The sequence below is a fragment of the Archocentrus centrarchus genome, chromosome 1 (assembly GCF_007364275.1).
Source record: "Archocentrus centrarchus isolate MPI-CPG fArcCen1 chromosome 1, fArcCen1, whole genome shotgun sequence".
Taxonomy (NCBI): Eukaryota; Metazoa; Chordata; class Actinopteri; order Cichliformes; family Cichlidae; genus Archocentrus; species Archocentrus centrarchus.
In genome coordinates, this window is record NC_044346.1 from 22,456,819 (window position 1) to 22,470,918 (window position 14,100).

General features: G+C 41.3%; 2 protein-coding genes across 2 annotated transcripts in view; one reads left to right on the top strand and one right to left on the bottom strand.

Annotated features, from left to right (window-relative positions):
- The window catches only part of adgrl3.1 (adhesion G protein-coupled receptor L3.1), a 119,703-nt gene extending 115,704 nt beyond the window's left edge, over window positions 1-3,999 (bottom strand). Inside the window, exon 1 of the mRNA XM_030727286.1 lies at window positions 3,388-3,999. Coding sequence (XP_030583146.1) covers window positions 3,388-3,437 — 50 coding nt within the window. The 5' untranslated portion in view covers window positions 3,438-3,999. The remainder of the gene's footprint in view (window positions 1-3,387) is intronic.
- Window positions 4,000-5,441: 1,442 nt separating this feature from the next.
- The window catches only part of LOC115781011 (multiple PDZ domain protein), a 55,800-nt gene continuing 47,141 nt past the window's right edge, over window positions 5,442-14,100 (top strand). Inside the window, exons 1-13 of the mRNA XM_030730502.1 lie at window positions 5,442-5,708; window positions 6,432-6,516; window positions 7,181-7,347; window positions 8,554-8,769; window positions 9,057-9,125; window positions 9,309-9,431; window positions 9,672-9,755; window positions 9,936-10,043; window positions 10,755-10,857; window positions 10,978-11,069; window positions 11,188-11,401; window positions 13,243-13,317; window positions 13,897-13,976. Coding sequence (XP_030586362.1) covers window positions 6,504-6,516; window positions 7,181-7,347; window positions 8,554-8,769; window positions 9,057-9,125; window positions 9,309-9,431; window positions 9,672-9,755; window positions 9,936-10,043; window positions 10,755-10,857; window positions 10,978-11,069; window positions 11,188-11,401; window positions 13,243-13,317; window positions 13,897-13,976 — 1,344 coding nt within the window. The 5' untranslated portion in view covers window positions 5,442-5,708; window positions 6,432-6,503. The remainder of the gene's footprint in view (window positions 5,709-6,431; window positions 6,517-7,180; window positions 7,348-8,553; window positions 8,770-9,056; window positions 9,126-9,308; window positions 9,432-9,671; window positions 9,756-9,935; window positions 10,044-10,754; window positions 10,858-10,977; window positions 11,070-11,187; window positions 11,402-13,242; window positions 13,318-13,896; window positions 13,977-14,100) is intronic.

Genomic DNA, 14,100 nt, shown 5'->3' on the forward strand with positions numbered 1-14,100 from the left:
TGTTTTTGGCCTGCGCTTTAGAGTGACTAGATGATTTTGTGTCACAGTGCTGATGCTGTTTAATGGTATGATTACAATATACCGCTCAACAAGACAAAAACCACAATGCAAAAACTGAGCAGGATGACAAAATGTGTCACTTTCAGCACCATACTAACAGCCCCATAACAAATGGCATTAGCAAGCAGGCCAACAGTGTACATTTTCTCAGCTTAAAAGTACAGAAAGATAATAGATAATAGGCTGTTATGGTTCAAACAGAATGTATTCCAGGTTTTTTTTTTTTTGGTAAAATAAGACATCTATATATGTGGGACTATTCCAGGCGAGATCATAGGAGCAACGATTCAGTGAATGCTCTGAGATCTGACAGTCAGTCGTCTACTATTAGTTTTCCCCTTTCCCGAGCACATATCTAATCAGAGCTCAAAGTAACTGTGTGGGCCTCTCTCGTGGTGAACCTCTGTTAGGGTTCAATGATATATGAGGTGAGTTTCGCACATTAAGAGAGCTGGTAGTTCCAGTTATTGGTTTAAAATGCAGAGAGCCAGGGTTATTCTGTGAGGGAAAGAAAGGATAGGAGGAAGGATGCGATAACACATGGGCAGTGGTTTAGGTGGAAGAGGAAGACAAGGGAGAATCTAGGCTCATTGTTTTAATATGGGAGAGACGTATAGTGCTGAAAAGGGCTTTTGAATTAGGTTAAGCTCGGCACACAAAGTGAGGCTGAAACCAGGAATGTGAATCATCATCACATTATGAAACTGAGCACCGAAAGTCTACAGTTCTGTTATCATTGAAAATAATGTTTTCTTATTGCAGCATTAGGATTTGTTGTTATTTTTTTACAGCTTAAGCCAGGAAAGCGACGGTTTATTTCTGCAGGAAGGCTGGCTGTCAACCTCAATGAGCATAATAAACATTACCTTCTATCTACAAGGCTCTCTAACACAAACCTTTACCTTGCCACACATAAATTAATGCAATAGAGAGCCGGAGCCAAGAAACTGATTCTTTTTTTCCAGAATCACTTGTTAAAATGCTTCTGGAGAAATCAGTATTTGAGTCTGTGTGCCCACTAAATGGAATTAATCACACAAGTGCTTAAGTTAGACTCTCTGTTAGCCCTTGACAATATAAATAGAGACTTTAGTACGCAAGCATGCTAACACTTATTACAAAACTGATTATATGCCTGCTTGTCTTAATAATCACATGTGTATTTGCATGTCTTGTTGTGTGTCTGCAACAGATTATACTGTCTGCCAAGTTTTGTTTTCATTTCTCGAGGTTTCCATATGAGCACAAGATGTTTAACATATGATCGCTTATTTAAATTACAGACTGCTTCCATTACAGGGTTAGACACTGTTATTGGAGCCTTCCAAATCTAAATCAAATATTGTGTTACAGTAACAGCGCCAAACAAAGAAAGTGAGGCCTTGGTCATTCAAGCAGAACAAACCAAATTAGCACAACCCTCCTAATTCCTACCATGTTTTCCCCAGCAAGGAGCTTTGTATCTCTTGTGCATCTAAACAGAAAGGAATCTGTGACCTAATTAAAAGAAGACAGATAGACCTACAGTCAGCAGAATGCTTGATTGCTGCGGTTGCACATTGAACAGCCTCAGGTGCTTCACAACATCAGTGCTGCGTGAGCGCCATTACTGAACGTGACCTAAGATGCTCTTTGACACATCTTGCATTCACAGCGTGACGTGGCTCTCTCTCCGGAGAGGCAGTCTGATACTGTCAGAAAAGTAAACCAAAAACATTCCCTGTAGCAGGTGTGATTTTTGGACAGGTAAACACTACCGAGGCTACAGCCTTCTTCACTGTTTACAACTAATTTGAAACAGAAAAAAACAAAAGGGAAAAAAAAAAAACCTTAACATCTACAATAAACTGCAATATTTGAAAAGAAAAATGTATTTTGACAACAATTTAATATTTACTGCAAAACGAATAATCTCTTCAGTATATAAATGCAAAAACAAAGGACTGTGGTAACACTTAAGACACAAACAGATATGTTGATGGCAAAATATTTAATAATATCCATATTGTTCACATCTGTAATAATTATCCTGGACACCGGACTGCCTTTTGACATATGCTGCCCAGATGACAGTCAACCACATCTATGTAAAAATCCCTTCAGTGACGACAGATATCATCCAACACTGACTATTGCCCACCTGCTTGGTGGATTCTTTGGAGACACCTATCTTAGCTGCAGCACTGAGTCAACACATTGTCAACCAGCAACCTACACTTTTTCCAGCCCTTGTTAATATCACTCTGAACACTGAGATCTGCACAAGGATAGCCATTTGCGTGCTGAAAGTCAAAAGGGCGAGCCTACAGCTACCCAAGCAGACACAGAAAGCAAATGACTGTTAAGGGCTCTTTTAACTGTCAGACACCTGCAAATGTTTGCGAGGCACACAACTTATGATGAACCATGTTGTTTATTATCAGTGTGGATTTAAAAAAAAAAAAAAAAAAAAGGTTAGGCTATGTGAGTACTTCATTTTTCTACTTATTACAAAAAGTACACATCTGCGGTCACACGCATCTGACACAAGTTATGATTTATATATTTTTTTCAGTGTGAAGGATTGTGCCGCCTTCACAGTTTCACATCAAGGTCATCTGCAACCCCGGACGCCTCTTCTGTAAATAAGAGCCAAGGATTTCACTCATGTATCCGCATGATTGACGTACCCTGAGGTGCACTGGCCTGCTGGATATACCTTTTCTTACAAAGCCGTTGGATTTACTCTGGATTTCAGACTGCGGCTGATCAAACCAGCACAGCCCCAAATAAGCTATAGCTACTGAAATGACAGCCACATAAAAAAAAAAAAAAGGAAAAGAAACACTGATGAGGTGAACACTTGGTCTGTCTGTCATCTATCATGCCAAAGCATGTGATTTGTCACTGCGCCCTGCAGTGAGGCAGGTACTTGCGGCTACAGAATAATAATTATGTGTACACCCTGGCCGAGAAGCCGTCATGGGATAATGTGATTGCATTGATTATATTCCGGAGCGGTTACGGGTATCATTGCTTATTACTTCGCCCTAGCGACATCTCACATCCTAGCGACGCCCATGCAGCCACAAGCCTCTGGACCGTCATCTGTACAAATACTGGCACTACATTACATTTTACCCAATCGTCCATTAAGGCCAGTTTCCGTGCCCCGTAAGTGCAATAATGGCAGGCCACATTCCCATGGGCATCAGTAGCGCCCAAAGTCAGCGCTTTCAGAGCATTTCAGTGACACAGGTTGACACATAGCCATGAGGTTTAACGAGGTTTACCAGTGATGTCTGAAAAATTCCCATAATTTGTGACGGTATATAGAGCGGTTCTTACCGTATCACCAGTCGCAGCACTATAGGCGCATGTATGTATAGCTTACACATCCAACGCAGAGAAGAGTCGGGAATAACCTTTTATTCGCTCTATACAGTCACCAGAACGCAGTTCTTGGATAGACATGTATCGTCCCAGTCGACAAATTTCAGTAGCTGGTTTATGCCTCGACTCCGGCTCTAGTTAATTCTCGCTGCTGCTGCAAAACGACATTGGCAAGTCTTCCCGAAAGAGGGGATGGAAATAAAGAAGCTGAGGGTGTAACAAACCAATAGCTGCGTGCTCAGTATCCCGATCAGTGCTCACACAGTAGGAGTTATCACGTCCGTCCGTCCAAACGCACTAAGTCCAGTGGAGTGCTGGAGGAGGACAGAGGCGTATCTCTGTCTCTCCCTCTCTCTATCCGTCTGTCCGTATCCCTTCCTCCCTCCCTCCCTCCCTCTCTCTTTTTATCTTTCTCGGCTGTCTTTGCGTTCTTACTGACTTCTGCTGAAGTCCACAGGCGCAGAGCGCAGCGGAGCAGAGGACCGTGGTCGACACAGAGAGAGGGGTCAGAAATGACAAACCAATTTGGAGGCGCGGTGAATGCTCGGTTGATCAGAGCGCAGCCCGGCGAGAAGAGCGTTGCGTTGCAGGCGGGCGGGGAGCAGAGGATGGGTGGAGGGCTGGGGAGAGGGTGATGATTCTTGCCTTGGGGATGCAGGGAGAGAAATGGGGAGATATGAACTACGGTGTGCGGTGGAAAACAAGGAACTGGATCTGACTCCCAAATCTCTGGACCTAGAGCTCCACCTGCCGTGCGAGAACACGCAAGGGTTCCCGTATTTTCCACATTGTTAGCTAATCAAGAGGGACATGGGGGAAACCACGGGGCTCGTTTCGGCACCCTGGAACCTATTAAATTATTTTGTCACGGTGACCTATATCACTTATGTGTAGGCGTATAGAAAGTCAGGCTGTGAGTGGGCATTGTTTAACGAATCAGTCTAAAGGTGTTTACCCTGCAGCGGAAAAAAAAAAAGGCACAGCAACAATCAGTCAAAATTAACTCTAAATAAACTTGTGAATTTATTAAGTAAATCTCTATTAAAGTGGTAAATGCTCACGGCCTACTTCATCATAAGGCCACATAAAAACTTTGACGATGTAAACCAATGTCCGTATTTAAATATTTCGCAGTTTACCATCATTTCCTCAAAAGATGGACTCAGCTTTAGACACGGACGTGAGACAGTTAATCTCTTTTTTCCCTTTAAGCATGTGCCCTACTGAAATGTGCTAAAAGCAAGGACAAAAGAAGTATATTAGATTATTTACATAAGATAAAGAACCAGTAATGTAAATAAATACGCAATAAACTCCATTAATATAAAACTTCTGTATGATTGAAAAGCATGGTACAAAAACAGCTACTACCTGAAAATTATATTTAAGGTATTAAAGTAAATGCTTTGGGTCGAAGGACTGTGGTTTGGTCCTTCTAACAAATGTCTTATTATACAACATCATGAAATTATTAATACTAGAGCACCGGCGTAAGAAGCGTGTGTGTTTATATAGCCTACAGGGACAGCAGACAGATACTGGAGGTGATTAGTGGGAGTGAAAAGGAAGGGAAACGTTCTAATACAAAGTCTGTTTCCAGTCACTCCGGCTATTTTAGTCGAGATAGTCTATTGTATCTTTGAACATTTAAAAAACGTAAAACTTTAGAAAATCAATCTCACATACATCCAAAATGTGACCGAGGCCACAGTTTGTTTTTTCCTGCGATGCCAGAAAGGTTGGAAACCACATTGTTCTGCATTTGAAAATCGCGTTATTTATATAACAATAATTATTTATTTTTAAAAAAATGAAACACTGTTAGACTGTGTAAAATCTTCATCTTAAAGAAAGCTGTCAAAGTCAAATAAAGTTAACGGCGTAGAAAGTAGCATAAAATGTACACGTAAACACTCAAAACTGTATTTAAATGCATAACTTAATTACTTTCCACCAGTGGCTGCAGGATTACTGGAGGCTAGTTCTTTATCAGCAGGGATGAGCCCTCTGTGCCCGAAGATCAGAGGGTGTGACATGCGCACTGCACGGAGCGCTCACAAGCTGCGGACACAATGCAGGAAAATAAAGCCCACATCTTGCTTCTTGACATTTTGCCGTCTCTTAATAAGGTGTTATAAATTTTTTCCTTTAGGAAAAACTCATTTTTTCTATTCGGTAAAGACAGATTTGCCCCGTGTACTCTCGTAAATTGGTGGGTGTACTGTGCCCGGAGCTCAGTGGAGACCTGTTGATCGTCCAGAGGCGCTGCAATGGAGGTGAGGTGAAGCTTTCTGCACATGACGCTTCTGTACTGTGAATTAAAGATTAGAAATTACCAGTCGTCTCGATTAAATATCAGATGAACTGCTAATTGGCACGTGTAATTCTACTGTAAATCGTTAGGCTCTAATATATGTTTAGTAATATTTGGAAGATGTCAGTACTGCTTTAATATCAGCAGAGACGAGATAAAGATTTAATTACTCTGCCGTGAAAGGTATATATCACTGCGTATACCTCTCTTGCCTATCAATTGCCTCTAATTAGATTTAAGATGAGTCGTTGTCATTTCTAGTCGATCGTTTTGCAAATCAAATCATGTCACTGGTATCATGCTTCGAAGCGGTACAGACCTCCCCTTAAGTCAGAGTGATCGGGAGGCTATGTGTCGCTGTTAATTACTATCACTGGCTGATAAAGGCTTTTGGAAAAGATTTAAATCCTGCTAAAGAGCATTAGGTGACAAGCAAGGCGCTAGCAAGCAAGCATGGCACGGGCCCCACAGAAGATATAGGGGTAAAAATTATACATGCTGTTAAACAGACAAGAAAACATGAAGTGCTATACTTTTTAAAAATAATATTCCTAATATTCTAACGTAAACTTTATTGAGACATTTTATGTATTTTCATCCTTTAAAATTTCATGAAAAAAAGTTTAACATTTTTTTTAAATGAGCAAAATCTGTACAATCACCTTTGTTGTTATTCATGTTGCAGTTGTCAAACAGACAAGTATGACATTTAACTGAGAGAAGAAGGAAGAGGAAATTTTCACTCAAACTGGCAACAATGGAAATCATAGGTAAGTGCATTCAAAGAGCTGAGAAGGCTTCCAGTTACCTCAGACTGCACACCACTGCCATCGTCAAGGTCTTACAATTAAGGTGTCAGACACGTCTGAAAAGAGTTACACGTGCAGGTGGCACAAGAGCTCACAATCTGGTCGGTAGTCAAAACTATGTGGCGAAGAGCTACAGGGTTTTAACCTTCTGCCAAACACAATTACTGCATTTGTGGTTTGTGGTCATCAGCTGCTACTCAGCTAAATAAACAAGGGCAATATGACCTGCTGAATCGTTCCATCGCTTTGCTTTTACTCTGTATGGCCGCAGAATGGCTCCTTTAGTATGATTAAGCATGGTTATTGTGTAACCGCTTTGCTTCAGTTGCTGCCCCATATCAAGCTCCACTTTTTTAAATCAAAATAACTCACACTGTGGCACCCTTGGTTCATGGATATTTTTTTCAGACGAGCACTCAAACCTCGAAAGTACAGTTGTTTTTATTGTTTACTCTTTTACTTTCCCACCGGTACTAGTAAGTGTTGACATTTAATAGCTTAATATCAAATACCTGGCTTTGTGTCACGGTCTCAGCAGCTGCCACAGCATGTGAAAACTAATGCAAAGCCAAATGGGATAAATCCTGTTTCTGAATGACACAAATAATCTACAATTTCTCTGCAGATACCCAGTGTGCCTTGGCAGCAGTGGAGAGACTGCAAGCCAAATTGAAGGAAAGAGGAGAGGCTCCCACTCAGGAGAAACTCTCCCTACTAAAGACTGTCCTGCAGAGCCCCCTGTTTCTTCATATACTGAGCTTACAGCAAGCTCAACAGAAGCCTGCAGCGAAGGTATAGCAAAAGGCAGTGTGTGTGGGCGTTTGGTATATTTGAATGGTGAGGAAGGAGCCCGGAATCATTCCCAAAATACTGAATGCAGGAACCAGACTGGATGAGTAATCAGCTTACCTAAGCTTACCACTAAAGCCCTGAGAAAGAGGGAGAGGGGTGGAGGAGGGAAGAAGTGGATATATCATGTTGAAGAGTTTACAGAAGTCATCTATAACATTGTCATAAGTTTTGAGCTGATGTGCATGTCTCTGTGCACATGCTTGAGAAAGAGACAATTTTTTATGCACACAATCCCGTACCTCCACAGTTTGTGTATCTGTGTACTTTGCAGCATCATTTGGTATCTGCCAGTACACAAAGTTTAAACACACAGGCAATACAGTATTAGAATAGCATGGTGCATGGGCTTGTAGCGTTTTGGCGTCTTTGCATACGGGAAGCACAGCACTGGATTGTGTCAAAGATCTCTAGATTTTTAACGGGACAGACGTCGACAGTGGTTTTTATTAGTTAAAATTCTTTGCACATTTCTTTTTCTTTTATGCATAGCATTAAGAATGTAAGTGTAAAAGTTTCTTCGTATTTTCTCTCGTTGACGCTCCTTCTGCCACTTCAACAGGTGTAAAAATTGTTGGGATAGAATACAAATAGGCACCCGCTGAAACTTCCTTTTAAACTCTGAAACAGGAAACCTTGCAGACAAAAGAGAACACTTTTGCAGTTATGCAGTATTGAAAAGAAGCCTTTATCGCAGATGCTTATGTTTCCACTCTGCATTCTTTTCCCACTCTGCTCCGTTTTACATCTTTTCTGTATTTTTTCCTTTCAGTTAACACATATTAACCCCACCCCACCCAACCCGTTCATTTCGCTCCCTCTACTCCTTCTCACATTTCTCCATTGTCTCACAGTGCCATCCTTTCTCAATTGCATTATGCTTTTTTTTATTTCTCTCCATTGCTCTCTTACCATCATCCTGTTCGTCTCTGACTGCATGTCTCCATTCTTCACTTCATGTCAACCCCGTTTCCCATCTCTTTGTCACCCATTTCCCTCTCAGCCTTTTTTCCTTATTTCCCTTGTATCCTTCTCTCACATATCATCTCTCTATTTACCCCACCCAATCCATCTCTTTTGCTTGCATTCTCTTCTGTTGGTTCATGCATTCAATTTATTCCTGCCTTCCTGCTCTGTAAATCTAACCAGGGGAAGGGCATTTCCAAGTCTGTGTCCATGAACTGTGGCCCGTGCCAGGGTGCAGAACTGGGCCTGAAGACGCTGAGCCACAGTGACTCATACACATGGGCCGTGGAGAACAGAAGGCCCAGCATTGGCAGGGATGGCAGTATCTCGTCTCACAGCTCACAGGATCTGTCCTTCTCAGACAACTATCCAGACAACTATGTTCAAACTGAATTTCAGGTATATAAAATTGCAATGATAAAAGAGCAGTCATTCAGGTGTAGTATTAGGGAGTCTTTTATTTTTAAACAGACAAATCAGCCAGATTATTTCTTCATTCAGTTGTAAAATGGGGAACATTACCATTTGAAATGTCGCATTTTACATTAGAGAGTAGCTTTGCATTTTGTAAGTCAAGCCCAGTAGGCTATCGTCAAATGAGAATTTCAGCTGATAATAAGAAGACTTCTCAGTTCACTTAATATAATTCAGATGGGCTCTTATTTAACACATGGCATTTCTTTTAGTACTGCACTCCACCTCGAATTACCCGTACCATGTCGATGGGGAGAAACCTTTCTGCTATTGCACATGAGGTACAGAAAGTCTTGCACGTGAAATATTGCTGTAAATGTGATAAATGTGTGTCTGTAGATTAAAAAAAAAATGGAATTAAACACCTAATACTGTTCACCTTTTCTGAGCATTTAAGGAGAAATTATTTATTCGCTCCCTCTTTTCTGTCTGCCTCCCACTTGTCGTAACCTCTGCCCTGTTAGAGGCGTCATGTGGAGATGATAGAGCTGACCAACGATGGGAAAGGACTTGGTTTTGGCATCATAGGAGGACGGAGCACAGGAGTCATGGTCAAGACCATCCTCCCTGGAGGAGCTGCTGGAAGGGTAAGTCTGCCTGTGACTGAATCACATAGTTAAAGCTTACATAGCCACCTAAACAAACAAACCAAAAAAAAAAAAAAAATGTGTGTGTTTTTTTTTTTTTTTTGTGGAAGTAATCTTTTATTCTCACCAAGAGTTAGATCAGAAGACTGATCAAATGCAGAGTCAAGTTTTGGGATGGATGTTTTTTTTTTTTTTTTTAGATAAGCGCTGTTATCAAAGCAAGTTTCTTTTGCTCACCAGGATAAGCGTCTGCGCAGTGGAGATCAGATCCTGCGTATCGGCGACACGGATTTAGCGGGCTTGAGCAGTGAGCAGGTGGCACAGGTGAGGTGTCATTTGTAGGTGATGAGATCATTTTTTTGAAAATATAATGCTTTATGAAACTGATGATTAAATCTTTGCAGTTTCACTCTGTTTTCACTGCATGAGAAAAGTTGGCTTTTAACAGATTTTTTCAACAAATTTCACACTATGTATTTTGTCACAAATAACCACCTGGCCCAGGTGCTGCGAAATGCTGGTATCAGGGTGAAACTGCTCATCGCCAGGGATATTCCCAAAGACAACCACTGTTCCTCCCCTATCCTCAACCAGGAAAACCTGGATGGCAAGGTGTGTGTGTGTGTGTACATGCATTGTGTGTGCATGTATATAAATATTGCCATATAATTCAATTCAAATGCAAATCTTCCTTTGAGTAAAAGAACTGATTATTGAGTGCTATAAAATATAGTCAAAAATTCTTTAAACCCAAATATTTTTTCTATGCCAGCGATGGCAGTGTTTTCAGTTCCTTCAGTATGTGGATGCAAGGAAGAACTGAATAGATAGATAATAGATATCATGGTCAAAGGCCAATTTTTCCATTTTCTCATGTCCATCCCAAATTGGTGATTGCAGTCTGTCGTATTTCTTCTTGCACAAATTATTACTTATTATTACTCAAGTATGAACTGAGTTAAAATAGGCGATTTGGTCATAGCTCAAAATTTCACATTAATTGTGGCAAAATATCACCCACAGGGTACAACAAGGTAAAATGATGAAGAGATTACAATTTATTTCCAAAGGGTCAAAAAGTTATATCAAAATTTTGTGTGAAAACGCTTTTCTAGCCGTCAGTGCTGTAACTTAGGAACAGTAGACGAGGTTGTGACCAAATTCCAACAGTAATCTTTGGTGCCCACCTATTAAACTCTTTTAAAGATCACACCATATATTAGGCTGTATAAGTCTGGAACGACGTGGATGCAAATGTCAACTCGACTGTTTAGCAAAGGCATGCAAGGTGGTAATTATAGTTCTTTCTGTACTTCTTTCCAGGTCAGTGATTTGAATGATGATTATGAGTTCAGAGTGCAGTTCACTAAAAACAGTCGGGGCTTGGGATTCACCATCTCTAGCTATGTAGGTGACCTAAACTCAGGTACGTTGCAACCGAGTTTCATCTTTATAATAATAATAATATATATATATATATATATATACAGTATATGGTGCCACATTTACAGTTCCTAGTTTCTTTTCATGTATTGTTTTTCCTCAGTATACAGTGCTGGTGTGATGGTAAAGAGCATAGTAAAAGGCAGCACTGTTGATCAAGATGGACGCATACGCATTGGAGACATTATCTTGTCTGTGAGTTTTTCTAAAACACAACTATATATTTTCTGTGCACTCTTTCTTACATTTACATTTAATCTGCGTGTGGCTGCTGTACCTCTAAACCATCCACATCTTTTGTCCCCTGCCTCAGGTTGATGGGGTGAGCTTACAGGGCTGCAGTGAACAGCGAGCTATGGAAGTGCTGAGGAGAACAGGTCCATTGGTCAGACTTAAGTTGCTGAGGAAGGCCGTCCATTTCAGTCACATCCTACCTCCGGTTCCTCCTCTGCAGCACCTCCGACATTCTCACAGCTTCCATGAAGGCAGTCTCTATAAATGGGGCCTCAACAAAATTCAAGAGACAGGTGATTTGTGACAGGAAAACACATTTTCTCAGTGGCATCATGAAGAACCATCATTGTAAGAACTGAGAAAATCAAGAGCACACTGATGTTTGCACTATAATGAATCCACACTGCTCAGAAAAAAGGAACGTTTTGAAAACGCATCTGATCTCAATGGGAAAAACATTCATGCTGGATAACTATACTGATATGGACTGGGTAATGTGTTAGGAATGACAGGATGCCACATTGTTTTCATGGAAATAAAAATTATCAACCGATAAAGGCCTGAATTCAAAGAAACCTCAAAAATTAAGATGAAAAAATGATGCAGCAGACTAGTCCATTTTGCTGAAATTGCATTGCAGCAATTCAAAATGGTACTCCGTAGTCTGTATGGCCCCCACATGCTTGTATGCATGCCTGACAATGCAGGGGCATGCTTCTAATGAGACAATGGTGTCCTGGGGGTCTCCTCCCAGATCACTATATACTACAAAAAATAAAAGATTCTGATTCTGATCTGGACCAGGGCATCACTGAGCTCCTGCACAGTCAGAGGGGCCACCTGGCAGAGTCGGATGGACTGAAACATAATGTCCCAGAGGTGTTCTATTGGATTTAGGTCAGGCGAGCATGGGGGCAGTCAATGGTATCAATTCCTTCATCTTCCAGGAACAGCCTCTTGCACTCTTGCCACATAAGGCCAAGCATTGCCGTGCATCAAGCTAAACCCAGGACCCACTGCAGCAGTGTAGGGTCTGACAACGGGTCCAGTGCTTTCATACTGATACCTAATGGCAGTCAGGGTGCTGTTGCCTAGCCTGTAGAGGTCTGTGCATCCCTCCATGGATATGCCTCCCCAGACCATCACTTACCCACCACCAAACAATATTACTGGCAGCATAACATTCTACATGACTTCTCCAGATCCTTTCATGTCTGTCACATGTTCTCAGGTGAATCTGCTCTTGTCTGTGAGAAGCACAGGGTGCCAATGGTGGACCTGGCAATTCTGGTATTTTATGGCCAAAGCTAATTGAACTCTGTGGTGCTGGGCAGTGAGCACAATGCCCGCTAGAGGATATGGGGCCCTCAGGCCACCTTCATGAAGTTTGATTGTTTGATCAGAGACATTCACACCAGTGGCCTGCTGGAGGTAATTTTGTAGGGCTCTGGCAGTACTCAGCTTGTTCCTCCTTGCACCAAAGAGCAGATACCGGTCCTGCTGATGGAATCTCCTCCATGCTCTTGAGACTGTGCTGTGAGACACAGCAAACCTTTTGGCAAGGACACATATTGATGTGCCATCTTGGAGGAGTTGGACTACCTGTGCAACCTCTGTGAGGTCCAGGTATCGCCTTATGCTAACAGTAGTGACACTGACCCTAGCCAAATGCAAACCTAGTGAAAAAACAGTCAGAAAAGATGAGGAGGGAAAAAATGTTAGTGGCCCCCACCTGTAAAACAATTCCTGGTTTTTGGGTTGTCATTGTTGCCTCTCTAGTGCACCTGTTGTTAATTTCATTAACATCAAAGCAGATGAAACGCAAACCCCTCTGCTACTTCACTGACCGGATCAATATACCAGAAATTTAACTGACTTGTGACTATATGCGGATTAAAAAGTACTTCATTTTTTTTTAGTGGTGTATAATGCAAGGAATCATTGATCCACTGGTGCTACCTTCATAGTTGAGTTCAACTGTGGCATAACTAACTTTTTGATATTGGATCACAATATGATATTTGATGTCTGTGCTGATGATGAACTTGCTCGCTTGATAAAAAAATTATTTCTTTTGTGTGTTTGTGTGTTATGTCTGTTTGAATCCCCGCATGTGTGTTCAAACGTCTCCCAGGCATTTGCTCTCTGCGTGAAATCTCCAGGAGAGCAGCATATGCCAGCAGACGACCCCAACATGATTCCAAAAACGGTAAGCTCCACTTCCCATACTGCACTGCAGTCTGGAACTAGATCATGGGACTTGGTGTGATATGCTGATTGGACTCAGGGAACAGCAATGTGCCAGTGAAGCATGCTCTTTGATGGGAGTCTATTTATAGTATTGTGCAATCATGTGTTTATCCAACTCATTCAGCTAATTCCAGATGATTTGTCTCTCACCCAGCCTGCATATATGGCTTTATTTAGACAAGAATTTTTGGGCTTGATTAGAGAGCACAGTTAAATAAGCGCTGATTGCTGTGAGGCTTTATTAGATGAATGAGAAAACATTGGCTTGCCAAGAAATCACAAGATGGTGGATGTGAATATGTATATCCTATGTGCCTGTGCTGTGGGTGTATGTTGACATCCTGCTTTCCCACAAGGAGAATGACGCTGTCATCTCTCTATAATATAGCCAAGTGGATTCTTTCATATAGGATCCCATTATTTATTGATTGGGTCATCTGGGGCTTGAAATGATTTGAATTGGTGTGCGAGCCAGGGTTCATATCATTCTATATATGTGGTGTGAGGGGGATTTTCTGTGTGTGTGCACGTTTTACAGATGTGAAACTGACTCCAGCTGAGGAGGAAACCCTGAGAAAGAGGTGGCAGCAAGCAGTAGGACCCCGATATGAAGTGATTGTAAGGTTCATTCTAATGTCGAATCATTCTCATGTGAATAAATATAACTTAAAAAATGTGTATTGTATGTTTATGAATATTTTATCATTTTATTTTTACCTGTACAGCAATATACATAATGAAC